The sequence below is a fragment of the Pseudomyrmex gracilis genome, unplaced genomic scaffold (assembly GCF_002006095.1).
Source record: "Pseudomyrmex gracilis isolate BER0280 unplaced genomic scaffold, ASM200609v1 scaffold_50, whole genome shotgun sequence".
NCBI classification, from domain to species: Eukaryota; Metazoa; Arthropoda; class Insecta; order Hymenoptera; family Formicidae; genus Pseudomyrmex; species Pseudomyrmex gracilis.
Genome location: NW_018020634.1, coordinates 46,982 through 73,789, shown reverse-complemented (window position 1 = coordinate 73,789; position 26,808 = coordinate 46,982). Strand labels below are relative to the sequence as shown.

The 26,808-nt window shown below is 35.3% G+C and overlaps 4 protein-coding genes across 8 annotated transcripts; 2 read left to right on the top strand and 2 right to left on the bottom strand.

The window, feature by feature from the left end:
- The first annotated feature begins 1,232 nt into the window (after positions 1 to 1,232).
- On the top strand, positions 1,233 to 8,588 carry LOC109853559 (facilitated trehalose transporter Tret1-2 homolog). 3 transcript variants are annotated; one of them, XM_020425786.1, is made up of 7 exons: positions 1,233 to 1,360; positions 1,601 to 1,818; positions 4,431 to 4,505; positions 6,451 to 6,798; positions 6,890 to 7,047; positions 7,179 to 7,631; positions 7,850 to 8,588. In XM_020425786.1, the coding sequence occupies exons 3-7, from the start codon at positions 4,446 to 4,448 to the stop codon at positions 8,406 to 8,408; spliced, it is 1,578 nt and encodes a 525-aa protein (XP_020281375.1). In that variant the 5' UTR covers positions 1,233 to 1,360; positions 1,601 to 1,818; positions 4,431 to 4,445; the 3' UTR covers positions 8,409 to 8,588. The 3 variants fall into 3 exon arrangements, with proteins under 3 accessions (XP_020281375.1, XP_020281374.1, XP_020281376.1); XM_020425785.1 differs by lacking the exon at positions 1,601 to 1,818; XM_020425787.1 differs by lacking the exons at positions 1,233 to 1,360; positions 1,601 to 1,818 and adding an exon at positions 4,117 to 4,193.
- Positions 8,589 to 8,717: 129 nt separating this feature from the next.
- LOC109853558 (serine/threonine-protein phosphatase 6 regulatory ankyrin repeat subunit A-like) lies at positions 8,718 to 18,419 on the bottom strand. 2 transcript variants are annotated; one of them, XM_020425782.1, is made up of 17 exons: positions 17,844 to 18,419; positions 17,314 to 17,435; positions 16,948 to 17,214; positions 16,662 to 16,854; positions 16,395 to 16,584; positions 16,061 to 16,307; positions 15,826 to 15,940; positions 15,657 to 15,746; positions 15,282 to 15,487; positions 14,996 to 15,215; positions 14,748 to 14,912; positions 14,304 to 14,662; positions 14,077 to 14,231; positions 13,722 to 14,000; positions 13,374 to 13,633; positions 13,157 to 13,286; positions 8,718 to 13,052 (listed from the first exon to the last, which is right to left on the bottom strand). In XM_020425782.1, the coding sequence occupies exons 1-17, from the start codon at positions 18,027 to 18,029 to the stop codon at positions 12,937 to 12,939; spliced, it is 3,300 nt and encodes a 1,099-aa protein (XP_020281371.1). In that variant the 5' UTR covers positions 18,030 to 18,419; the 3' UTR covers positions 8,718 to 12,936. The 2 variants fall into 2 exon arrangements, with proteins under 2 accessions (XP_020281371.1, XP_020281372.1); XM_020425783.1 differs by having other exon boundaries at positions 8,719 to 13,052; positions 16,954 to 17,214; positions 17,844 to 18,416.
- Positions 18,420 to 18,530: 111 nt separating this feature from the next.
- LOC109853556 (protein MMS22-like) lies at positions 18,531 to 24,329 on the top strand. 2 transcript variants are annotated; one of them, XM_020425781.1, is made up of 20 exons: positions 18,531 to 18,811; positions 18,921 to 19,150; positions 19,281 to 19,421; positions 19,488 to 19,641; positions 19,731 to 19,916; positions 19,995 to 20,111; positions 20,187 to 20,378; positions 20,445 to 20,692; positions 20,767 to 20,867; positions 20,925 to 21,097; positions 21,165 to 21,323; positions 21,406 to 21,649; positions 21,739 to 21,967; positions 22,057 to 22,153; positions 22,224 to 22,418; positions 22,524 to 22,697; positions 22,761 to 23,123; positions 23,194 to 23,396; positions 23,471 to 23,659; positions 23,810 to 24,329. In XM_020425781.1, exons 2-20 carry the CDS (start codon positions 18,936 to 18,938, stop codon positions 23,862 to 23,864), a joined length of 3,435 nt encoding a protein of 1,144 aa, XP_020281370.1. In that variant the 5' UTR covers positions 18,531 to 18,811; positions 18,921 to 18,935; the 3' UTR covers positions 23,865 to 24,329. The 2 variants fall into 2 exon arrangements, with proteins under 2 accessions (XP_020281370.1, XP_020281369.1); XM_020425780.1 differs by having other exon boundaries at positions 22,524 to 23,123.
- Positions 23,869 to 26,250, bottom strand: LOC109853560 (high mobility group protein 20A-like). The gene is made up of 7 exons (XM_020425788.1): positions 26,071 to 26,250; positions 25,787 to 25,978; positions 25,536 to 25,713; positions 25,193 to 25,472; positions 25,034 to 25,115; positions 24,700 to 24,915; positions 23,869 to 24,611 (listed from the first exon to the last, which is right to left on the bottom strand). The coding sequence occupies exons 2-7, from the start codon at positions 25,875 to 25,877 to the stop codon at positions 24,475 to 24,477; spliced, it is 984 nt and encodes a 327-aa protein (XP_020281377.1). The 5' UTR covers positions 25,878 to 25,978; positions 26,071 to 26,250; the 3' UTR covers positions 23,869 to 24,474.
- Between the last annotated feature and the right edge of the window lie 558 nt (positions 26,251 to 26,808).

Genomic DNA, 26,808 nt, shown 5'->3' with positions numbered 1-26,808 from the left:
TTTTTTTTATTCACATTGATAAAAATGAAGTTGAAAGAATTATATATATGTATATATGTAATATGAGAAAAAATGAGCCATTAATGCGAGTGTCAAAATTATACAACAAAAATCAGCATTCGTCCCTTCTCTTGCCTCTTGCATTAATACAGGTCAGGGAATAGAAAATCGCGACGATAAATACATAATTTAAGCATTATTTATATGCTCATTATTCTTTATAAAAATCAAAAACTTAAAATCATTTTAGCGACCGTTATGAATAAATAATGTAATGACACCTTTTACTGGTAAAATGCGGTCGTGGAACTTGGACTAGGCAAAAAAATGACTTTTAAAGAGATGAGCTTCTTCATCTCTCAAAACTTTCAAATACAAATTTGTATCAAATAACTCTGTCTAAGTTTTTGATGTTTTTAGCGATTTTTTATCATGACTGTTTTTTCTTTATAATCATTTTTACATAAGATTTACTTGCAGATGTTGAAATCGCGTTCGTATCCGTCGTTCATCCCGTTAATACTATCTCTCCCCAGAAAAGTATGTTAACTCGCGAGCACGAATCGGGTGACATTTATTGCCGAGTCGAATTAGACTTATCACTCATCAACAATAGGATCTATACAATGACGGTGCACAAAAAAACGGAGAATTCTTTCTGCTGGGAAATTCTATTTAGTATCACGACGCGAAATGTCGACAAGTCTCGCACAGATCGCAATCTCCAAACCGCAAACTTGAGAATGAAATTGCATATTTCGCGATGTTTAAGTAATATTTTACCCTTTGTCTACATAATATGTGTGTGTGTGTGTGTGTGTGTGTGTAACATTAAGTCACGTTCGCGCGCATCTGACAATCGTCGCGATTCTAATTATTTTCTAGCAATAAAAAAAATCAAGATCCGTGTTGTCGTTACATCGATAAAAATAAATTATTTATTTTACAGAATAAATCTGCGCGGAGTAATTGGAGAAAAATATCAGTCGCATATTCTTGCTTCTTTTCTCTCTCTCTCTCTTTCTCTCTCTCTCTCTCTCTCTCTCTCTCTCTCTTTCTTGGAAAAAGAGAGAAAAAGAGAGAGGCGAAGCAACCGGGGTGGATCCGGGAAGGGCGCTTCGCGCGAGCAATGACGAGGTGCGGTGCGTTTCATGAGGATTCGTCCGCTGCTTTTGCCGCGCTGCTATAAATGCGAAGGCGCGGACGAAAATCATCTCAGTGTGTCTCGGGCGTGAAAAAAGCTGCGGCGGTGCGTCATCATCAACAACACAATCTCGGCGACTTCTCTCTCGATTCGATCTGTCTTGGACGCACAACGTGTTTGGAGCACGTGCGCGCGAGGACTTTGATGCATATATACGTAATAAATGATTGACAAGTTTTCTGAAGAGTAGTTTCCCAGAAAAAACTCGTAAAAAAAATCACCGCGTAACGATTAAGCCTCCTGTGTTTTTTATCTTAAAATTCCGATTTTCGGCGTTTTTCCTTCTTTCTTGCTCGTTTCATTTCCACAAACGATTAAAAATCGCACTTACCTGTTGAAATTATCTTCGTGCGACTTTTTGTTTGTGTTCATTTATAATACGATTTGTGTTCGCAGCTGAAGCGATTATCGCGGACGAGAGTAATATTAGCGAACATTAGTCGCGTCGATGAGAAATTTCTTGCGGGATGATACGAGAGATGCGGAGTGTCTTCGTTGATGTCTGTGCGCGCATCGATATGAAAGCAAGACAACAATGAAGTTTGTGTGTAAAAAATTTAAAAAGAAGAATATATAATCTACCACTACCCGAATTCGCAGCTGATAATAGCAAGGTATTATCGCACTGAGAGATTTTTTTCTTTTTCAAATTCAAGTTTAATATTTCTTGAGACCAATTCGAGCTACTGCCAATTTAATTGTGCATAAATAACGAATTATTTACTAATAAATTAATAATAATATTATGTATTTTGTAGTAATATATTTTATAATAATTATAATATGTATTAATGTAAACATTATATATTTTATCATATACAATATGTATTTATATTTATATTCTATTTTGCTTTTTTCATCAAAGTGAATATCTTAATTACATATATCTCTCTCAATAAAATTAATTTTCTTTCATTTAATTTAAAAACAAAATACAGATTTAAAATAATTTGCGCGTAACGTAAAGTATTTCAACTCTCACAAAAAAAGTAATTTCATATCTGACGTCTTTTACATCGTTAATCAATTAATATTTTCTTATAAAAGTTGTTGTCGTTCGATTTTGTTCTTAACATAAATATCAATTTGCAACATCCAATTGCAAATTAAATATTATATCGATATTATTTTCTTTGTTCTATTGGTAAGACAATAATATACGCATTACACACAAGTGCATTCGGAAAATAAATTCAAAAGCGTCCACGTCGCGAGATCTCAAAGTACTGCCAATTCGCGTTTGGCTGTTAAAAATAGCGAGCAGTTTGTATAAACAAATGTATTAACGCGGTACGATATAGGTGGAAAAGCGCGGTTTAATGAACGAGAGCGTTCATTTGCTCGCGCTTCTCATAAAAATCACTTTCTTTATTCGACTTAAATAATTACAAGGTGATCGTGCTTACCGCAACAGCGTTTTGTCGATAGGATCGCGCCCGTCACCTGCAGTTGTTACACTTACTTAGCATTATCCACGATCACATCGACAAACGGAAACGATCTTATTCAATTCCGATTCCAACTTTGCGTGTATTCGTGCGAGTTTGACGCGCGATGTTACACGCATTATGCATTAAATTGTTGTGATCAACGCTGCCGTTTTTATTTTGTTTGTATTTGTATTTTTGTCTGTATTGTTGCATTGAGACGAGATATAGAAATTTGTACAAAACACCGACAAATAACGAATATATATCGCGTTTGGATAAAATTGTCGCAAATACGCGTAACGCAAATACATATACCATCCCATGTATCGTACAACGAGTATTTCTTGATTCGCGCAATTGTATTGTTGCACAATGTGTATTTTGCTGCAGCATACATAAAGTGTATATATCAATAATGTTTTGTTGCGGCGCAAATCGTGAGCGCAATATGCAAACGTAGCTTCAACAATTTTGAATTTAATTGTTAAATCGCTTCATTTGCGCATCGCATTTGTTTCGCAATTATGTTCATACAAGAGCTCTTTGATCTTTTTTATTTTACCAAAATATTTTCTTACGATAAAACGAGTTTAATTGACAAATTACAAATACATTTACATTGATAAAACATAAAATTTGTATATTTATACATTATAGAATTTTGTAATATCGAATAAAATAACGAGGTCATTTTGATTTGAATGTGTCGCTCGTCCGACGAGCAAAGGCTCTTAATCCGCGCGTGTAACCGGCTTTAATAAATTCAACGTCTCACAGTGATAACGCGACGTTTTTCTTCCAGCGCATAAAACGCATCTGTGCGCTAACATTTGCAAAGATTTACAATTGTTAACCGGCGTTGATCTTATCAAATAAATATTGACGTGCACAAATATGACGTACGACGCGACGGCGGTGAAATTGCGCGAAGCAATGATAAATGGACGCGCGCTACGTGAAAACAATAAAATTTAAACCTTTAATTCTCTCTCGCACTCTTGTGCCCCGTTAATGGGTTAAACTACGTTAAACTTGCGAATTCGATTGAGCATCTAGCGGCGATAATGAGTCCGTCCGGCCGCCGATCTCGTTTACTCACGAGACCTTGTTATACACACCATTGCCGCGGCTTTAAGTTCTTTAAACATTTTGAGTGGCGAGAACACGATTGTTTAATCGCGCGACTATACTGTTCACTTTGTTGTGTCACGCCACACGGAAGCTCGAGCGGCAATAAATAGAAAAAAATATTCATTTTTATCGCAATTAAAAAACCCATTGCACAAATAACAACAATTCATAAATTATTAAATTTAAACAATACAAAGCTAAATTAAAGCAAATAAAAGAAGACTTTTCATTTGCGGTTCGCAATTATCCGATTATTGTATTTCCAGCTCCGCAGAGCATTTAAATTTTCCGAACAAACGCGCGATCTCGTCTCTTTATCTGTCTCTCCTCCCTCTCCTCTCGCGTGCATCACTGTTATTTGCAATGAGAGACGAAGAGTCACACACACGCCGGAAGTGAATTTGCTTGACAACTTGTCAAACTCGCGGGTAGGTTACACGAATTTACGTTTCTATTCGAAACCGGAAAAGAAACATGCAATTATCGGAGTCACTTTTAAACAAGCAAAATTAATATGTTATTTATAAATTGAGCTCTAAGTGTATATCGCACGTCCGTTATTTTTGAACTATTTTCGCAATTCGAAATGATAGAAAAAAAGGAAAACGTTCAACGGACACCGTTCATTGCTGGTAATTTATCGTGTTTTTTTTTTTTTTTTTCAGACACTGGTCTGCGCGATGATCGCTCGAGAAACGAGAGTCTGGTGGAAGCTTTTTCACTTCGACGACAAGAAAGGTGTAAGTTCACTGGTTTTCGCATTACTAATTATGTTACAGTAAAACGTCAAATTTAATAAATGTATACACTTAAGAGTCAATACATTTATTACGTATACATTTATTACGTACAATTTTAGCAACTTAAACATAAAAGTGCTATTGTTACGGGCTCTGCTTCCCGTTCCTTCTTCTACATAAATAAAAATAACAAAACTTATAAGTAGTGTGTAAAGTATCAAGGCGACCGAAAGTACTGGGCGTGAAAGTTTCTAATGTATTTTTGTTTATGCTTTATTATGTGGTTGGTGTTCACATTTGCTAGCAAAAGTGTTAATTGAAATTAATGCGTAATGTTTGTTTATTCATATTTTTACTAATTTCGAAATACGCAGATATTTTATCTCGCGATATTTTATTTTGCGGTATTTTCTTGAATAAAACAGCCAATACAGATACTAAAGAGCGCTAACAAACAGGATAAGTAACTTTACATGAAGTATTTATTTAATCATGCGCGAATAGACGAAACGGATGCGTGTGTATCTTTTTGCTAAAATTCTTGCTCTCGGAAAGAATGTCAATGAAACATATCGGAGATTCTCGACGTGAGACAATCGTGAAACAAAACGAGAAATATCGTGTTGCGCAATTGCTGTAACAAGACATCTACAAGAAAATAAAAAGAAATTAACCAAAATAAAAAAATTATTATATAATAAAAAATTATTATTTTACTTATAAAAAGAAATTTGTTTTAATGTAAATCACAAGTATTCGATCTCCGAATTTTGAATTTAATTCAAAATATATTGTGTATTAATTTATTAGATATTTAATTTAAAAAAAGTGTTTTGCACGCGTACATACAGTGCTTAGCTCTCACTTAGTTTTATTATTTTTTTATTATTTGTGTACGATCTGTATAATGTATGTTTGTTAAAATTCTTTTTATTTCTACTTTCTTATTGTTGCGAAAGGCAAATTTCCATTGAAAATCGTGCGTAGGTATCTTATAATCCGGAACAAAATGAACCTTGATATCCGACCTTCTTGAAGCTTGTAGATCTTTTTTTGCGATCGAAATGATAATAACACTGACGGCGCAACGCGATGATATATTCGTGTACCGACGTGTCGCGCAAATGTTACGTCCTGACGCACTTCAGTATCTCGCATGATACGTGTGTATAATGTATACATATATTTCATACACTAATGCAATATAACATATATTGACTTTTTAATTTTTGTTTCGAATGAGATACGACAAAGCACGCCATTCACATGTATCGGGAATTCTTCGAAACAAAGAGAAAAGTTTATCGCTGTTTCTCAAACAATATTCTGATTACAAGAAGAATCTAATTGTTTAATCCAAAGAAATTTTGAGAAAAATACGATCTGTCTCACAATTACTTGTTTTAACTTTAATCGCTCCTATATAGTATCCTAGTGTCCTATCAAGTGAATCATTCGTGTTATGTAACAATAGCTCCACAATACGTAACAATGTTAACGTACGTATACAATTCGATTACGTAAGAAGGAATATGTAATATGATCAAGAGTAATTTACACGTCAACCTCACGTACGTCATTTCTTTAACATCTACTTCTGAAAGCGGTATATCCGACCCAGTCAGAAATACCTTGTCGAATCGACGTCGATTATACTAGTCGATCTACGGTTGATCGACGTCGATTTCTGACTGGGCGACGTATGTGTCAAAATAGTAGTGCAAATTAATATATTTTCGATACACAACACATTATGTTTCCCCGTTTCGAACACGCATTTTTCGGAAGAGAAGGGTACATATTTTATTGAAAAAAAAAAAAAAACAAACAAACAAACAGACAAACAAATAGTGCTATATTGTTGCACATAAATATATATTTTTATATATATCTGTGAAAAAAAAAACAAATATCTCATAAAGAATATCATTTGGATATTTGACAGATCCTCGCAGGCTTGGCCGCTCATTCCGGCCAGATTTCCGTCGGATTGTCTCAAGGATATAGCGCGATCCTGATACCGAAGCTGATCGAGTCAAACTTCGCCGATCAATCACAGGCATCATGGGTCGCCTCCCTTGGCGTTGTCTCAAATCCCCTTGGTGCCCTTGTCGCTGGACTCTGCGCCGAATGTTTCGGCCGTAGATTCGCGATCGCTCTGGCCACGTTGCCGCACGTCGTCGGCTGGCTGCTAATTGCGTTATCGAGAAACTTACCAATGTTATACGCCGGCAGATTCATCAGCGGTATCGGAACCGGCATGGCCAATGGACTCTATCTCTACGTTAGCGAAGTATGCGCGCGGACAGATGATATGCGATACTTATGAGTTTTTATTCCATTTTCAATTTTGAGGAAAACAAAAATATTTTATGTTACTTTAGACAGCAGCACCCGATCAAAGAGCGTGGCTCGCGAGCTGCGGACCAGTTCTAGTCTCTTTGGGTGTTCTAATGGTGTACATTCTGGGTGCCATCACGACGTGGCAAAAGGCGGCCGCCATCAGCATCGGACCCGCGATCTTGTCGCTCGCGTTAATACGGTAATTATTTACTTTGGGATTATGTGAGATAAAAAATTATGAAAATGCAGAAAATCTTGAAGCTCTTTTTAAGTTTTTGTTAGCTTTGATGGATAAATAAGTATTACTTCTCTCTCTCTCTTTCTCTCTAGGATACTGCCGGAGACTCCTGCCTGGCTGATCTCGCGGGGTCGAACAAACGAGGCCAAGGAGGTTCTTTTGTGGCTTCGAGGTCCCGGACTGAACGTCGACAAGGAGTATCAGGAACTTTGCGAGGCAAACGCGAAGCGAAAAGAAAAGAAAGAGAGTCTACTGCGAGCACTGCATATGCCCAACATCTGGAAACCGTTTCTGATACTTCTCATTTTTTTTGTGCTTCAACAACTCTCCGGTATTTACGTGATTCTCTTTTACGCCGTGAGCATGCTCAAAGACACGGGCATAGACGTGAACGAGTACGCCGCAAGTGTCGGCATAGCTGTTATCAGACTGTTTGCATCGATCTTTGGCGCTGCGTTGGCCAATCACTTCGGCAGAAAGTCTTTGACTTTTGCCAGTAGTTTCACAATGGCCGTCGCGGCCAGCGGGATCGCTCTTTCCTTCAGGTTTGTGTTTTGAACCTATTATATAAGTCTTATTATATAAGTCTTATATATAAGTAATATATATCTTTATTATATAAATCTTTGGATTTTAAGATTGCATATTTTTATGTTTATATAATTAATGTTTATTTATATTTTTTTTACTTTTTTGTTTCTTTGTCTTTAACATATTTCTAACAATCCTCTTGATTGTACAATACATGATTTTTCCCAACTAGGTTTGATCTTCCATCGTGGATGTTGTTACTTTGCATCGGCATCCACGTAGGCGCATCTATGATCGGTTTCCTCACGTTACCATGGGTGATGACTTCGGAATTATATCCGCTGAGGTTTAGAGGTGGCTTAGGTGGTCTCACGACCGGTATTGTGCAAATACTGACATTTGCCACGATCAAAACGTATCCAGATCTGAACGCCGTGATCGGTCTGGAATTTACGATGTGGATATTCGGCATAGCCGGTCTGTTAGGCGCTATCTTTGCGCTGACGATATTGCCGGAGACACGGGGACGCAGTCTTGATGAGATCGAGATGAAGTTCTCCAAGAAGAAATCAGACAGCACTTCGACAAACGCTTGCCAGATTTTCACCACCGTGTGGTCTCAGCCGAAAGATGTCAGTCTTCAGCGATTCGTGTCGATTTCAGAAGAGAAGCAGCCGAACATCGTAGCGAACGCTTACGCTTACGTCAACATTTGTCTGGAGTTATCGCCGGAGAACCTGGAGAAAAATACCAAAGATTCCGAGACGGAACCTTATTCACTTCAGGTTTAACGAGAGTTAATGTATTCGAATACATGTGTTTTAGAAGTATGAAAGGATTTTGATTTAAACACATGTTTTGCGAAAAATGTACATATATATATAATAATAATTGTTGCTTTATATATATATATATATAAAGCAACAATTGATTAAAAATACGTTACTATCGCCAAACGTTCCTTCAGTATTATATATAAAAGTTTTGTAATATATATATACTCTTTGTACATATCTCTATTATATATGTATATGTGATAAGTTGTAAATATTAATTAAACTATTTCTTGTTATATATCTCAAGTATAATTATATATTATCTTAATTACATTGTATATTTGTATATAGTGTCCCACATATAGTAAAAACAATTGCGAGATTATTTCTATCATAGCACGATTTTATATTTATCTATTTGTTATAGCGTAAGGAGGAAATAGTGTCTATAAATTAGAGTCTCGTCGCCGGGATCAGACGCTAAGCTCTTAGCATTTCCTGTGTTCCTACTCCCAAGGCGTAATGATGCAACTCTAGCTTCTTGGCGCAAAACAAAGATCTAGAGGTTTGCAATCCACCGTGGAACAGTTGCTATCGGAACAGTCGACTTCCTACAGTATCATACTAGTCTATCGCTGTTTCTGTTTTGCTTGTCGAGATCTTGCTCTCTATAGATCTTCAGTAATCTTCAATTATGTATAGATATTACATAATTTTTTTTTATGTAGAACATTTGAGACCAACCATCGTCAATTATATACAAATATCCCTTGTAAGCTCGTATACTCCGGACACCCGTTTGTCAGTACTTGACGGATTATCCTCGTTTCGGCCGAGAGCTTTTTTCAAAACAGCCAGAGCCACTAGTTTATTCATATATATTTGTAATATACAATCGTTGTATATATGTGCGCGATCATGACACACAAGTTTCCTAATTTCTTGTTATCTTGCTTACAGTAGTGCTCGATAGCTGTCGAATGCAGTCGAAGATATACTTTCCTTTGTGATATCGATCGCCTGAGTCCCTAGTGGACGTGTTGCAATGACAACTACTTACTCGCTTGCATGCTTTCCTAGAATGTAGTGACTACCTCATATCGTCACATCTGGACGAAAATCTCAAAAAGAAATAAACAAATAAATGAGAAAGTAAACTAATGAAGTAAACTAATAAATGAGAGTGTATGGTACAAAGATTATTTTGTAAGTAATATAAATCTTCGTAGAATTTAGAATTTTTAAGTATATTTCCAAATATCTAAGTATATCCGATTTTGATTCGAAAACTCGAATCAGAGAATCTTGATTCGTCAAATTTTTTTCACACGAATTTATAACTTAAATTAAATCAGAAATGAATGGATTTGAAAAAGAAAAAACAGATAGAGTATCGCCAGGAAATAAAATAATGACATGTATTGATTACAAATGTTTGCAATACAGATGTATGATAGCAGAATCTCTTAAAATGTAACTTTATATATACGTAATATGATATATATTGCATGTTTGTAAAACTCGTTAAATGTGTAAGATCAGAAGTTATAGAAAAAATATGTTTCCCGATGTTATATTATTCTTTTCTCACTTTTCTGTTTTATATAACAGTCACAAATACAAAATCATGTACATACATACATATTCGAGAAATTTCTCACAGTATCAATTTCTACAATATCAACAATTTCTTTAATTATATTATATAATTATTGGGTTTAAGCGCGATGTAATAATATATTGAGAGGTATTGTATATATATATATATATGTGTGTGTGTGTGTTTGTGTGTAATAAAATTATCATATAATACAATAGATCGCTTGTGTGGCAGTCAAAGTATAAATTGCTCAAAAATATATGAAACGTAAAACATTCTAAAAAAATGAAATACCTATATGTTTTGACACAATTCCGACTCAATTCCTCTCGATGAATTATTATATTTATTATGCATGTAACATTAACAGTTAAAATCGCGTCAGTACATATGTATATCGTCCTTTTGAAACTCATGCTTACAATCTAGTAAATGCAAAACTCATTGGGGGTAACTCATAAGTACAAAAGTAATAAAACGATCACTACATTAAATTGTTTTTTTAACGTTTTTCGGCATGATTCTGATTCAATTCCTCTCGATATCGGTTTTTCTGCATATCTTTATATACTTACAATCTGTGTTTTTTCATTCGATATACATTTATAGTCAGGCAGTTTAGGCTTTACTACAAATGTCTAAGAAAATAGCTAGATTCTCTCTTTTTCATAATAAATATGCTTACCTTGAATTTATGTACAGAATTCTCTCGACTGTGTTCAAATTGTTCAATTTTGCTATATTTACAATCAGTAAATCACAAGACGCGTTATTTATACTTTCAGCATTTCTTCATAATCTTTCTAATCATAATCCTATGTTTTTTTTTCATGCGACGAAACAACTCACGAATGTATGTCCAAAATAAAGTCGTTCGACAAAAGATCTTTCTGCATAAATAACACGCAGATAAAATATAAATCAGCGCAGATCTCTTCGGAGAATTGATAAATGCTACTGAGAATGGAAGACATTCGTCTAACTAATTAGAAAAAAATAAACTACATTATAGTAAATGCAATTAATTGAGCATAATCTATCTGTCGGTATTTGACATCTAATTATATCTGCCGTAAGAGCAGATTGCGCTTATATTTGAGATTTGTTATATTCGACTACAAAATTAATATATTTAATGCTGTCGTTAAATTCATTCACCTTTTTCAATTATTCTCAATCGCTTATTGCACTTTTAGATTTGTTCGAAAGATTTTGGCGCGTTTGGTAACGAATAATTTATATTATTATTTTGTAATAATTATATTATTATTGTTTGCTTGAGGCTCGTGGTATATAGTTAATAGTTGCATACATATGAGAATTGTTATTTAAAAAATTTATGCAAACATCGTTTGAAATATATAAAGTTGGTACATATGCGTACGCGTTAATCATATTCTCATTTAACAATTTAGAAGATAAAACCTGCAATCATTGTTGCGGTTATTTATTATTGTTATTATTGTTTTTATTATTTTGTAAGATATGTAAGAGGAGAAGGAAGGATATTAAAATAATGTCGATAATTTGTTAAAGATAAAATTAAATCTCGATATTGTCCAAAGAGGAATTGGGGCCTACTAATAAATAGAAAATAGTTTTTACTGTTTCTACTTAAAGACATGTGTTTCACAATAGCATTAAATAGAATGTTAATTTTGTAAATGCGCGCTGATAACATGCTATCTATAAAACATAAGTAATAAGTAATTGAGAAACATATAAATTGTTCTATTATTATCCCCCTCCCCCTCCCCCCAAAAAAGGAGAGTGTCTATTCAATTTTCGAAAAGAACTTCTCTGATAATTCCTTGATTGCCTAGGCATTCGTTAAAATTTCCAGATAAAATAATATTTTAGAAGTGTAATTCAAAAAATATTTGTCTTTCTCAAGAAAGAACTTTCAAACAACAAAAATTTCCTGAGCTGTAAAATTTCTTTGAGATTTGTTTTATAAAACAAAAAAAATAAAACAGAAAATTCTTAGTTTTTTGTAAAACAAAGAATTCCAAATTCTTCAGATTTCTCCAAGTAATAGACATCCCGTTAATCTCGTTTATCAACATTAAATACCATGATTATTATCAAATAATTACACACACGCACGCACACATTACGTACACGTAACATAGCACATACGACTAAACGTTTTGTTAACGTCGCGTTCCGTTCTCTAAAATATTGTGAGTAATAATAAATAAAAAACAAATAAAATTAAAAGTAATACACGTAATCAAATTTAATTTAAATTATGAAGATTTGTATAAAGCTTACGGCACGTGATGTTTTTCTCATCGCCGCAGGATTAATTTAATCTTCGTCCGAGCGGATTTCTAAATCAGTTTAGTATCCGTCACAGGCGAATTTTAGTCCAAGGGTTAAAATTGCGCACTTATATACCAGCACTCGGTTTATGGCCGTATTAGTGTTCACGTTAAAAGTATAATATGAAATTTTGAGAAATGTAATGTCGCGCGTATCAAATAATTTTGTACTTCGCACATCAAGATGCGTAATTACTGGAAATGTATTTTAAATAGCTATAGATGACTTTTCATATGCACAGACCGCTCGCTTCTTAAATGTATATTTAGATATCTGTATATAAAGTTATCATTAAGTAACTCTGATTACATACGTGCATCCGTATATTCCTCTTGGCAGTCGATTATTAATTCTATCGAGTTTGCGATAGTAGAAACATGGTATTGTCAGAATTGCAGCATAACGAGATCACTGTAAGAGATTCGTTTGTCCGACTTGATTAGGATTAGGTTAAGGTATATATCGTTCGCTTCGTGTTGGAGTCGCTGATTATGTTAGAACTGAAAAGAGCCAGCAACTCGTCCATATTAAACTGGCGGCGTCAACGTTGCCGTGCGTCGAATCACCGTTTAGACGTACTTGGAACGCTTGACGATCCGAGCGTGTTGATGCTTGTTGTCAGTAAAACTCCGAGTCGGAACTATGCTGTGAGTCCACATTACTTCGTCCATTTAGATATACCTCTGATGTTTGCTGAATGGATGGCGAATATTGTGCGGTTTCTCCGTTTTGACCTTGATTAATAAAAGATTAGATTATAATTTTATTCCATTATACATTTACACGCAAGACAAGTAAATAAAAGCAAAACAAAACAAAAACCACATTGCCACGTTACCGTGCGCGGTGAGAATAGTAGCTAAACACTTGGCCACCGCTGGATTTGGAGCGCAAGCTAACGCAGGCGTGAGTCCGTCGGCATCTATAGCTACGACACTCGCACCCAATTGCAATAAACGACGCGTGATCTGTGCAAAATAACACTTGAGAATTATCTTCAACAAGAGACATTAGTTTTTATCATGTATAAAATAAAAACTTTAAACTAAGTTTACCGTTACTAAACCGTTTCTCGCTGCCAAATGCAATGGCGTTCTTAGCTGTTTGTTAGTCATATTGATAATGGCTACTCGCTGCTGCTGCTGCTGTTGCGACTGCACTGCGTACTTGTCGCCATCGGAACCACCAAACTGCTCGATCCAATTTAGAAGTAAAGACGCCGCAGCGGATTGGCGTTTTTGGCACGCCAAGTGCAACGCTGTATTCTTGTTGGAATCGACGGCGCGTACATTGGCTTTCCACTCGAGTAGCAATTCTATTCGTAATATCTCATTAGTGTTCACGCAAATACATAGAACTGCGATCGATGACGAGGACGACGACGACGACGACGTTACTCTTACCGATGACGTTACTCTGTCCGTTGACAGCCGCGCAAAGAAGCGGCGTTCGTCCGAAGTAATCGCTCGTCTCAAGCCCTGCTAATTCCGCTCCAACGGAGTTCAGGATCAGTCGTGCGCATTCGACGGATCCTGCGCTGGCAGCAACGTGTAACGGTAACAAACCGCAGGATGAATCTCTTGGCGCCGCGACTGCTTGTCCGCCAAACTTGTTAATTAACAAATCCAAGCAATACGCGGATCCCTGATATACGGCGCAATGTACAGCGGAGAACGGAGTATCTGTAAAACAAACAGAGTTCTGAGTTGCGTTACTGTGCAACTTTCCTTAAAAAAGCGAAGAGAAAAACACTTCTACCTTCCAAAGAATCGAACACATTATGACTCAAAAGATATTCCACGCAATTCGAGTGGCCGTTGTAGCAAGCCCAATGAAGCACTGTGCATCCTTGATCGTCTTTTAACGCGGCAGCAGTTGGGTCTGTTTTAACGAGCGCTGACAACGCGTATAATCTACGAATATGCTTGAAGATAAAGAAAAAATCCGCGATGAACAGTTTTTGTACAAATATCAATTATTCTTACCTGCCGCAGGCAGCTGCCAAGTGTAATGGCGTTTTACCGTTTGCGTCTTGCACGGCTACTCGCGCGCCGTGAATTAACAACAATTTCACCAGCTGATTATCGTGTTCATTGATCACCGCTCGAAATAAAGGTGTGTGCTTGTTAATGTCCGGCAGATTGCAGTCGGCTTTGTATCTCAACAGCAGCATCGCACACTCGGGATGATTATTTGCCACAGCCAGCGTCAAGGCTGTGCGCATCTTGGAATCATAATGGTTCACCACGTTGGGATCGTCCGCTTTCTGCAGCAGAAGGGTCAGACAATCGGTATGGCCCGCCGCAGCGGCGCAATGTACAGGTGTGCGTTTTGTAACATTGTCCTGAAAAAATACGATATACGTTAATACTTCAAAGATAGTGTTTTATGTACATTAAATGTGCGCGAATAATCTCAATTTTCCTTACTTGCACCGAAACCGAAGCTCCGTATTGCAATAATAGCTTGACGCATTGTTTGTGTCCTTTGTAGGCGGCCAGATCTAATGGCGTTTTTCCGCTATCCTCTTTGATATTTGTATTGGGATATAAGGGTAGAAGCAGCTTCAAAATATTTACGTGACCATAATATGCCTGGTAACATATTTTCACTCGTAAATTAAACATTATTCTTCTTATTTTTCGTTTATGTGTGTTAAATAAAATTCTTAGTTTACCGCGAGATGTATTGGAGTGAGTGCTGGCGAGAACGAGTCCTGCCCCGTCGAAGAACTAGTCGAAGAGATCGCGTCACTCTCAGACGAAGCGTCCAAAAGTGCCTTCAGTGCGGCCTGATTGCCACCCGCTACCGCGTAGTGAATCGCAGTGAAGCCGCGTTTATCCCGCAAGCGGGGATCCGCTCGATGTTGTAACAGATATTGCACACACTTGTGAGCTCTATACAATCAAAATAATTACAACGAGCGTACACAATGAGATAAGAGAGATAATAAGAATACTAACTCGTATGAAGCCGCTGCGGCTAAATGCAAGGGTGTAGCACCGTTTATGTCCTGAGCATTTGTGTCACTGCCGAATCCAACCAAGGTGAAAATACAAGGATAATGTCCTTGGCTCGCGGCGTGATGAAGGGCCAATCGATTGTCGTTATCGACAAGACGAAAGTTAGCACCATTTGACAGAAGCAGATCTAAACAGTCCACACACCCCTGCTCGGGACCAAAATCGCGATATATATATATATATATATATATTTTTTTTTGTCCGCGACATGTGACATTGAATAATAAATACGTATAAACTGTTTTTAAATAATAAACAAACGACGAAAAATAAATAATTAAGAATATTATAAAGTGAAACGTGCAAAAACGTTACCTTAAATGCCGCTAAATGCAATGCAGTCCTACCACCGCTATCTCGCGCATCAATTCGCCTGCTATCAAGTTGCAATAATTTTCTACATACCTGTGGAACAATATAGAAACAAGTCGAAAATTATTTTCTTGCAATATAGATTTCAGTGATAAATCTTTATACGACTTACTTCTATATGTCCCGCTAAACAACTTAAATGCAAAGGCGTCCGTTGTTGCGCGTTTCGTGTGGCAGGAGATGCAGCGCTTTCCAACAAAGACGTTGTCAGACATTCGTAACCGAACCTGATAATAATTGATTGTAATGTTATTTTGATTATACTATTTGCGCGCGCGTTGAAACGTCTACACAGACACACATAAAAATATGTCTAATTAATAGTTTTAATTTAATATACGACTTACCAAGCAGCGATATGTAAAGCGGTATTTCCATTTTTGTCTCTCGAATCCGGAAAAGCTCCCGAATCCAGCAGCGTTTTAGATCGCGTAAATCTTCCATGTATCGCAGTCATGTGTAATGGCGTACGACCATCTTCCGACTGCACATTTACTCTCAACCCATTTTGTATAAGCATCTTGAAACACTGAACGCCGTACATACTGGCTGAGGCAATGTGCAATGCGGTCTGTCCACGATAATTTACAGCTTCTATTGCGATTGTAACAAGTGCAATATTTAATTATTTGTAGATAAATTGATAATAAAACTGTGTTACAATACGATATAACGACTTACCTAAATTAACATTATTAGCTATAAGTTCCTTAATAAGATGAGCGGATCCGTTAAGACACGCGATATGCAGCGGTGTATTTCCGTATACGTTTTTGGCCTCAATATCTGCCCCGGCATTGATTAAAATATGCGCACACTCTACATTACCAGACGCAGCTGCTGCATGTAATGGAGTATATAAGTCTCGATCCTTAACATACAAATAAGAAAATATAAACATGTGTGGAATAAAACCTAGAGCGTTCTTGTCTCATAACAAAGTTATACCTTAACGTCGACATCGGCGCCCGCTGCTATCAGCACCTTCACAATTTCGTCGTAACCGTTATAAGCTGCAAAATGCAAAGCTCTCCGGTCTTTTTTATCGGAAGCATTTACTACGCAACGGAGGCGTATGAGAAGCTCGACCATCTCAAGATGACCGTTATAAGCAGCATGATGAAGAGCAGTTCTCCCACTTCTATAAAATTTAAGAATTAAAAATTGTATGTGACGCAATTTTTTATTAAAGTTTATAATCGTTATATTATAGAATTGAACTGAAGTTACACACACAAACCTGTCTGTGACATTGATGTTTATCAAATGTGGTATTAAAAGATTTACACATTGCATAGAATTATTTGCCGCAGCTACATGAAGAGGTGTCTGCCAGCTACGATCTCGCATGTTTGCATCTGCTTTGTATTCCAGCAACATTTCCACCACTTCAGCGTTACCCATACAACATGCTCTATGCAGAGGAGTTAACCATTTTTTATCTTTACTGCTGACTGTGGCACCACTCAACAAAAGAAGTTCCACAATAGCGGCATCTCCTCTAAAATATAAAAATATCAAAGACATTCTCAACTGTTGTTCACAATTAAAAAATTTTATATAAAGTTCTCATCATGGTTTTTCTTACAATGATACTAACCGAAATGCTGCTGCATGCAAGAGAGAACGTTGCTCCTTATCTTGCCAATTGACATCGTCTTGTTCCAACAACCCACGAACTGCCTCTATATTTCTATGAAATATGGCTTGCAAGAAAGGAGGCTATGGACAAATAAATAAAAATTGTCTTATATTTGTCAATTTAAAAGATCAAAATATATTACTTGTAAAAAATATATTACATATGTATATATATGTATATATATAAAATTTTTGTCTGTATAAATTAAATATAAACAAAAAGTTTGCAAGCTTCATTTTGTACATTATTTAGTTTTTGTATTATAAAAAACTATACTCATATTAAAAACTGTTAAATAAAAAAGATGTAAAAAGTTGAGATTTCACAGAAAAAAGAGAGAACGCAGCTAGTATGTACGAGATTAGAACAGAAATACGTATTCCGCAAAGCACAAATGAATTTAATGCATCTAACCTAAATCCGCGTGCTGTTTCGAAGAGAGAGACTCAAAAGAATAGTTTTTATTCGGGAAAGAAACGTGGACGTACCTCGTCGCGAAGATTACGAGGCGTTACTTCCTTCAAAGTTACGTTCATATTGGGATTTGCTTTTTCCATTTTTATCATTTCTCTTAAAGGACCATCGTCACCTGATTGCGGTCGAATGACATCGACGGGTGAGTCATCGGGTGCACAGACATGACCCTTGTGCGATTTTTCGTCCGCTGTTGCCATTCGAAATCGGAGCCGGGCGAGAAGTATCCGCGAATGCGTAACACGTCAGAACGTACGTGTCCTCCTCTCGCTCAGACAAGTTTAACTCGACGACCGACGTGCCGGGAACGCATTTTGTCTCTCGTTATGTATGTATTTATTACGCGCACGTGGCTGAGCGATCCGATACACTCGTCATATTCGACGCCATCTTTGACGCGTGTGTGCGAACTTGTAAACAATCCCGCAGAACTTTAAATCACGATCTCACGATCGCGAGAAAATGGAAGCGTCATCCTGACCGGAATCGGTATTATTTTGCAACGTCCCTTTAAATCACAACGAGATGGAAAGGTTTTACATATATGTATAGCATGTGAGAAATGCTACGTTCTCGTGAATTTTTTTCCCCAGAAATTATAGTTTTCTTTGTTGAATATTATCTTATTTATATATATTGCGTTTATGTATGTCTTTCTGAGAAAAAAGTATATACATATATATAATATAAAAGTTAAAATGTGTGTCTAAAAAATGTTGATGTATCTTTACCGAAAGTTGCGTGCGCGAGTTCAAAATAATACACACTTGCTCCGGCAGAGGACTCTTTTGTGAAACAGAACTGAAAGTGCCGCCAAAATGCACGAATGTTGCTGAAAGTTGTCACCTGCAATCGTTTGCCAGAAAAAAACATTGGATATTTTTGCATCGTCAGAAGTCAGAAACTTCGTCGAGATCGGCCAATAAATTGCAATTTCTGTTGACATAAGATCGAAGATTGAATTTTACAATTTTTCTCACAAGTAAACAAGAGAAAACTATTATTTTATTATATTTTATTACAAAATTTAAATGGATAACTCATACTGATATACATTTGTACACACACAATATTTACATATTTTGATACAGTTGCATGTACCACAAATGGATCTTGATGTTACTTGCGATTGTAGCGGTAAGGTAAACATCAATGATTGGCAGCTGAATAGAAACAGTCTGTTTTATCACAAAGAAGTGGATAATGTGCTTTTTCCTCAAATTGACTATCCTTTTTCACACACAGAAGTCAGGCTCTTTGACTGTGTTATGCCTGGAGCTGTTGCTATAATGAATCTTAATCATTTCATTGATTGCTTGCAGTAAGAATATATTTTAAAAAATAGTTATATATATATATATATTGTATGTTTATTAAAAATTTATATACCGAGTAAGTGCTATACAATATTTATAAAGCAGAGATATGTATTTTTATATGCTTTCTTACAGGATGCAATTAAAAATATTAAATAGAAATGAAAGAGCTTCAGCTACAATACCTGGATCATGTGATAATTATAGCATAGATTATTTTTCTATAAGAAAAATGATTTGTGAATTTGTTTTATATTTTCGTACATATACAAACAGGTAAGTGAAAAATCACTTCTGTGATTCTTTGCAATGAGTGGATTGTTTTTAAATCTGATATTGCAGCATAAAGTGGGATCTTCGTACGTTAGAAATACTGATACCTGAAATTAACAAACATGTGGATTGTCTATTTAATATCATTAAGCATTTTCTCAGCACTCTAAGAAATATCCCGGATTCAATTCTATATTATGCTGCTTCTCACATGGGCAATAGAGTAAATTGCACACAACTTATTTTTGGAATAAAGATTTTTTATTTATCTCAAATAACTACATGATGCTAATGCAATTATTGTGATTTTAGTGTAAGCAGCCGGAATATCACTTGTATCATATGCACATAGAGTTAAGATGGTTTTTTGTCACATTGGTTCATTCAAGAACTATGTGGTATCAATACCAAATGCATGCATCGCCGGAAGATCTCGAAAATACTGTCGAAATGATCGTCAATGATCTCGTATACACTGCTGTAAAAGTATTTGAAAGAGTAAATAATTTATTTTACTTCTATGTTAATACGAGAGAGCATCTTAATCGTGTGTTTATATATTTTTTATTTGTTTAGTCTTTAAATTGGAAAGATCTCACTCAAAAAACACCATATTTCTGCACTTGCACACGAGAAGTGTGGCTTATGATTCAGATATTTATTGATAGTTTGGAAGAAAAGATGAAAACCAAGGTAAATTTGTGTTTAAAACGTATTTTCTTATTTTGTGTGTGTATATATACTCAGTATACATATAAATTGTTTTAGATATTTTGGGATTATGTAAATAACTGTATCGATAAGATATTAAGTAAAGATCAGAATCAAGCAACCTGCTACACAAATGTGAACTTTTCTTGCAAAAATTCCGAACTATTTTGCATATGGCTAATGTACCACTTGTCTTTGTTGTATGGATACAGCAACGATGGTGTATATTTGCAGTCGAATTCCTCAAGGGTACTGTACAATACACGGAAATTGACTCACACAAATCATGCAATATATTTTTTGTTTCTTTTGTAGATTAAATCTAATTACAAAGAGATAGAAAAGATTCTTAAAGTATACGTATGCAAAGGTGGGAAAGACGGTGAGAGGGATGAACTTGATGTTGAACTCAAAATCATAATACCGTTGTTACATGATCTTATCATTAACTGGTGGGAACCACGCGTAACAACTTTATCTTTTCTTTGGGATTGTTTTCACAAGAGATTGAACCAGCCATTCTTATTACAGACATTCGGTTCTGGGACCTTGTCTCTGGAAAAGTACACATGCAGCTTATATATAAATTTTGTAGTTGTATATTTAAAAAATCACAAAATTGTTTTTATTTTCGTAGAAAGACGGCTGAAAATATTTTAAAGCAAATTAACGACAGAATTTACAATAAGTTTGAACATTCAAAAGAATCCAGCTACGGAATGTTTTTGTATCTGATAGGTGAGTTTGGCTAATCCATTTTGCACTTTAATTGTACAATGAGAAATAAATTTTCAGGTACTTTTTTGAAAAAATATGGCAAGACAGATCCGAAGTATTGGAATCAAATTAAAGGGCGTGTATATACGAAATTTTCAAAAAACAAAGTTGCCGAGTTTTCCGAGAGTGGGCTTTACAATTTTATGTCGTTATTTGTTACTTTAGCTATTACCGCAGATATTACAAACGTGGTAAGCAAAATTAAAAGAGAAAGATTTAAACTATTAATTATCACGAGTATAATGTACATTCTTGCAGTGTACAACAATGCTGGATCTCTTGCCATCTACACAAGAATTAAACAACGAATACAATAAAAAATGCAGCCTAATCTGGAAAGGAAAGTTAATGTGTCTTCTATTGTTTAATGAGAAAAGATTATCTTTTGTTTCCATAACAAGTCACTTTATAGAAACAGTAAGATTCACTTTTTGTGTTTACGGATTCAATTCAAACTGTAAAAACTACTTTACATATTCCAATTCGTTTGATTTGATAGATCAATCTGATTAGCTGTCGCAAAGACGAAACGTCTCGCGTTATGATGACTAATTTTATCGATGTATTAAATATGATTTTATCCAGCAATGAGAAACTGGATTTGGGTGAATATACTTTTATTGGTGGTTGGATCGATCGTTATCTTTTGGAGTGTCCCAAAAATAGAATCGCCTTTTTATTGAGCATGCTCGCTAACGTTTTCGAGAAGTGTATTGTTCTGCAGACTTCTTGTGACAATTCTGGTTGGTATGTTTTTATTTTTATTTTATACATTGTATAAGATGTGTGTTTTACATACGCTATACTCGTATAATCTAATACTTGCTTATAGATGGTGTTAGGAAAATGTTAGATGCGCTGTGGTGTTTTGTTGCTTCTAGAGTTCGCCAGCTCGTTTTTGATCCCGTTTTCACCGATAATAATTACAAAATTATTTCTAAACTAGCTGTCATGTTCACAACAGAAGCAATTAGAGACCGAGCTATTGCTAAAAAGTACAAACATTCTGCTGTGTCTTTGTTTCAACACTTTGCAGCATCAGTACTTGTAAAAGATATTAGGTAAAATTGATTACAATTCGAAAATTTCTTCTTTCGGATGGTTGATTTGAAATAATATCATCTCTATTTTATTTTTTCTCTATTTTCAGAATCACACAATATTATTTAGCACTGATTATTGAGGACAAGCAAGCCACACAAAAATTGAAGAAGGAAGTTTCGAATTTCGATAGTATTCTCATTCAAGTGCGTACGAGAGTGTTTATGTGTGTTACGTACATTACGGGGGGCAAATAATTGATGTAAAATGTTCCAGGCCTGGATAAAATGTTCCATTGTTGGTTACGACACAGATAAAAGAGAAATCAAGATTTTGCAAGATTACATTATCCAACTCGACGACATCAAAGAACTGTTTGTTACAGATTACGATCTGCAAGAATTTAAAAACAGTAATGAACCCATTCTAGTATTCATCATATTGTTCATGAAGAAACAGAACGCTTTAAGGGTATTAATTCAATTCTTCTATATTCAATAAGAATAATCTTACAACACAAACGTAACATAAATGCTTTTCCACAAGTAAATCAATGCAACCAAAAAACTTTTCTAGTCGGAGCAGGAGAAGCTTCAATACACCGTAAAATGTAAAACGTATTTTAAAAATTTAGAGAAGTGGATTCTACTACCTATAACAGAAGAAACAAAAGATTCGGAACTTGCATTTTGGATTTACAGATGTTTAGGAACGTTGATTCTTTGCATTTCTCCGATGTTGTACATCAAAGTACGTAATCTAACAATGACTTATGAAATTCTCATCTCTTTAGAAAAATCTTGGGTTTTGCAGAATCAACCGAACGATATGTTAAGGATGCTCGTCAACAAAACCATATTGGTATCCGAGAACTCCGCACAGTTGCACATAAAGCACTTGGGAAAAAGAATATTCTCGATGGTGATACTGGGCTTGGAAAAATTAAATATCAAAGGTGACATATTGTTGCAAGCAATGATCAGGGATATCTTCGATCAGTATTTGCCGATTCTAATAACCGAGATCAACAGCGGTTGTAGTTTCAAAGTTTCCGAAACTTTGCTAAAATGCTTTATAGAGGCAAAACCTGAATTTCTGCGTTTAATTTTGGAAATGCTGATGTCAAATTTTTACAACATATCATCGGATAATGTCATGCACAAACACGCAAACTTGGTACGAAGTTATAAATTATGCAATATTATGATTGTTTGTAAATGTATTTATTATATACATCCACATATAGATAACTTGGCTTCTAAAAACAATGCTTAAAGAAGGAAGAACGTATTCCAAACACATTACGGAATATATTATTCAAATTTGTTCGCCGAACATCTTCGGGTGCTACATGAAGCTTCACGATCATCATCCACATAAATTGTACACAATTGATTTTATCAATGTTGTAATCAAAAGTCCTTATTACGATGAAGATAAGCGGATCAGGTGAACAAATCCCGAGATATTATTATTGTCCAAGATAATGTCAAATTGTTAACAACTGATCTTCGTGTTTTCAGAGAAAAATTTCAAACTGTTGTTTTCGCTGCGATACAAAAATACTTGACATCGAATACTCAATCTACCTTTGAATTTATACGATCTGTCTTGGCGATAAAAAAAAGCGTTATAGTCAACCTGAGTCCGCAAATTGAAGCTGTTATATTCCAAGCTGAGCAATATCGTCGGCCGAATGCGGCTTCTTTACGGTAAATACAATTCGCGCGCATGGATGCGAGGGCACTGCCGTGCCTCTTGATCGTATGCGTCTTAAAAATCTAGAGATAACAATCATTTTTATATCTTTGTGATTAATGTTAAGTTATATTATATTTAAAAGTAATATTATATTTTTATAGGTTCACGTGGAATCAACTGATAAAAAACATGCTAAATATGGACAATAATTCGTGATAATAAGATTATAAGTATTACTGAGCGCTAAATATATTTTCTTTCATATATTTTTTTCAATCTTTAAAATCAAATTTTAAACTGAGACAAGCAATACATTTACGTTGTGCTTCTTGGCCAATTCTTGTTGTTGTACCAAAAAGGTTAATAATTGACAATTTAGATTATTTGTATATTTCTTCAGATTAATTATCGGGCATTTTTGTCGTCGAAACTTGTATCAATGAATTACTTCAGTTTATCTGTTTTTACAAACGCGTACATAAATCGACTGTAAAATTTAATTACTCATTCAAAAGACACAACAAAAGCTTAAATAATCGTCATGTACTATTCTCGAAACTTGGCTCTCTATAAACGTGAAAAAATGAGGAAATTAATTACGTATGGATATACCAACAATAATAGCAATTATTTAAATAATTAGCACTCATTCACATCCATGCCATAAAAAAAAAAAAAAAAGTAAAACTTGCAAACTGCAACTAAAATCACAAAATTGGTTTTGCTACTTTCGATGAGAGTGCCTTGAACGATGATATTTCAACGATGTGCTAGTTGTTGTGCTGGTTGAATTTGTCGTACTGATCGTATTGCTCAGAGGCGAACGTCATCCAATTAACTCGAGACGAGTCACGGCATTACGTACTGCATTACGTAAACTTTGTTCGGCGTTACCGGTCAATATCGATTCCAGTTTTTCGAAATAATTGTCAATATTGCTCATCGTAGCACCATCTTGTATGCCTGTAAACAGTGTTTACACGAGATAAGATAAATATCCTTCAAATAAAAAATGTCAAGTCACACACAAAACTTTGTTCCGAAGATTTACCTGGAAGTGGTGTGGTAGCGAAACAGCCTACCAACTGCGTTCGAAGAGATTCCAAATGACGCTGCAGTGCCTGATTAATCGTCCGTTGTTGATTATTTTCAGATTCCAAGCGATTCACAGCTGCATGCAAACTGTCAACGTGTCGCTGGAGAACCGCGTTCTGAGACTCATAATCGGACGTGGCTTTCCGCAATTGTCTTAATTCAGTTTCGCAAGCTGAACGAATATAACGTTAAAACATTTTTAAGATTTTGTGTATTATATTATCACACTAGTACGTACTATAATTTTATTTCATTATATACTTTTTATGCTAATTGCTTCAACTTTTTACCTTTGTTGTGATCCAAAAATTCTTCTGTAAAAATAGGAATGTCAAAACCTGTAAAATCATTGTCCTTATCTTGTTGAATATCCTGTTGAATAAAGAGTAGTATTCCGTTATTATATAAGTCGCAATCTTAAAATATAACGTCAACATTATGTCACATACGTTCGGTTCGGTATTTATCTCGGTGCCGTTCTTTTCCTTCTTGTTATCATGCCTCTCCAATTTTTCTATACCAGCCTTAAATTGCCGATATGCCTCCGTCTGTTTGTAATCGCTAAACTCGCGATTGTAACGCTCCTTATCTTCCTCGGCTGCATTCAGATAAACCTGCTTCTTCTCTTGAGGCAATTTACTCCACTCAGATGCCAAAAACTTTGTAATCTCAGTGAAAGTCATATTTGGATTCTCAGATCGAACTTTTTCTCTTCGATCATTCAAGAACCTGTATGTATTTTACATCTTATTAAAAATATTACATTTACAACACATCTATTTCAGAAAATACCTGAAGTAACCGCTGAGAGGTTGTTTCGGTGCTGTAGCATCCCTCGGAGTTTTCTTACGTTTTTTTGGTCTGTTTGGCACAGTGTTGTTAGTGTTGCCAGTGGCAGTGGTTGTCTTATTTTCACCATTGTCATGTACTGAATCCGGGGTCTTTTCATCTATGCTTACCGGAGATTTAGCTGATGAGAAAAAAAAACAGTTTTAACATAAGATAAATGTGTACAATCTGTAATTGAAATATTTGGTACTTACTAGTGTGTTCTTCAGCATCACCATTATAAGGAGTCTGTTCCGAGCTACTGTTATTTTCTGGTGCATCATTTGTTGACGGTGTCTCGCTCATCGTTCGTAATTTAACGTTTCTTGATGTTTATTGTGTATATTTTTACGTCGATAAAAATACTTTATTACCTTTGTGTACATATGAATCGAAGTACTACACGACTAGAAACAAATACATTAATTATTTTTGTCAGTTTGATTAATAGTATGTTAAAATATAAATATTTTATATCGAATAGAAAATTTTTAAATACCTCTTAAAAAGATAACATATTAAAGACGCACAAATTCAATATATTGCAATTTATTTACGCAACTAAAATTGATTTGCAGAATTAATTAACTTTTGCAACCTCACATTGATAACAAAATACAGCACGTTTCATTATCACAGATGTAACGCAACCCTCTATCGACAACTTTAATAATGTAGTAAAGTCTGATAAAGTGCGCATGTGTGACAGAAAACTTTATAGCGCTATTGTAGAACAACCATATAAAGGGTCGTCTACAATGAAGAGTTTTAGACTGTACAGTAAGAAACTGACAAATCACAATCGATTATTCTTCAGTACTTTGCCTGTGATTGGTCAATTTCTTACTATTACGGCCTACAACTTTCCATTGTAGACGGCTCTTAAGGAGGTCGATTCTGTATCCATGCAATGTAGCGAAAATTACAAAAGTGAGCAAATTTACTAGTTTTTGACCAATAAGATCATAGATATTTTAGTAAATTCGCTCACTTTTGTAATTTTTACTACACTGCGTGATAAAGAATCGACGAGGAATTGACCATTCACGTTGTCAAATCAGCCAATCGACTTACGTGATTGGTCGATTCAACGAGATCAGCGGCCTGCGACCTGCGTCTACGTCTTATGTAGATAGACCTTTAGGCCTGTTCTACAATACAGTCGTAACTCGTAAGAAATTGACCAATCACAGACCAATTACAGAAGAATAATCGATTGTGATTGGTCAATTTCTTA

Bases quoted from the DNA above. Each gene is read 5' to 3' on its own strand.
- LOC109853558 (XM_020425782.1), bottom strand. From the start codon at position 18,029: ATGGCAACAGCGGACGAAAAATCGCACAAGGGTCATGTCTGTGCACCC. The intron at 14,913-14,995 runs GTAAACTAAGAA...ATATGTTACCAG, and splicing joins TCACTCCAATACATCTCGCG to GCATATTATGGTCACGTAAA. The intron at 14,232-14,303 runs GTAAGAATAATT...GCATATTCGTAG, and splicing joins TTGGCAGCTGCCTGCGGCAG to ATTATACGCGTTGTCAGCGC.
- LOC109853559 (XM_020425785.1), top strand. The intron at 4,506-6,450 runs GTAAGTTCACTG...GATATTTGACAG, and splicing joins ACTTCGACGACAAGAAAGGT to ATCCTCGCAGGCTTGGCCGC. The intron at 6,799-6,889 runs GTATGCGCGCGG...ATGTTACTTTAG, and splicing joins TCTATCTCTACGTTAGCGAA to ACAGCAGCACCCGATCAAAG.
- LOC109853556 (XM_020425780.1), top strand. From the start codon at position 18,936: ATGGATCTTGATGTTACTTGCGATTGTAGCGGTAAGGTAAACATCAAT. The intron at 19,642-19,730 runs GTAAATTGCACA...TTGTGATTTTAG, and splicing joins CTTCTCACATGGGCAATAGA to TGTAAGCAGCCGGAATATCA. The intron at 21,650-21,738 runs GTTGGTATGTTT...ACTTGCTTATAG, and splicing joins GACTTCTTGTGACAATTCTG to ATGGTGTTAGGAAAATGTTA.
- LOC109853560 (XM_020425788.1), bottom strand. From the start codon at position 25,877: ATGAGCGAGACACCGTCAACAAATGATGCACCAGAAAATAACAGTAGC. The intron at 25,473-25,535 runs GTATTTTCTGAA...AAATACATACAG, and splicing joins CCTCTCAGCGGTTACTTCAG to GTTCTTGAATGATCGAAGAG. The intron at 25,116-25,192 runs GTATGTGACATA...TTTATTCAACAG, and splicing joins AGATAAATACCGAACCGAAC to GATATTCAACAAGATAAGGA.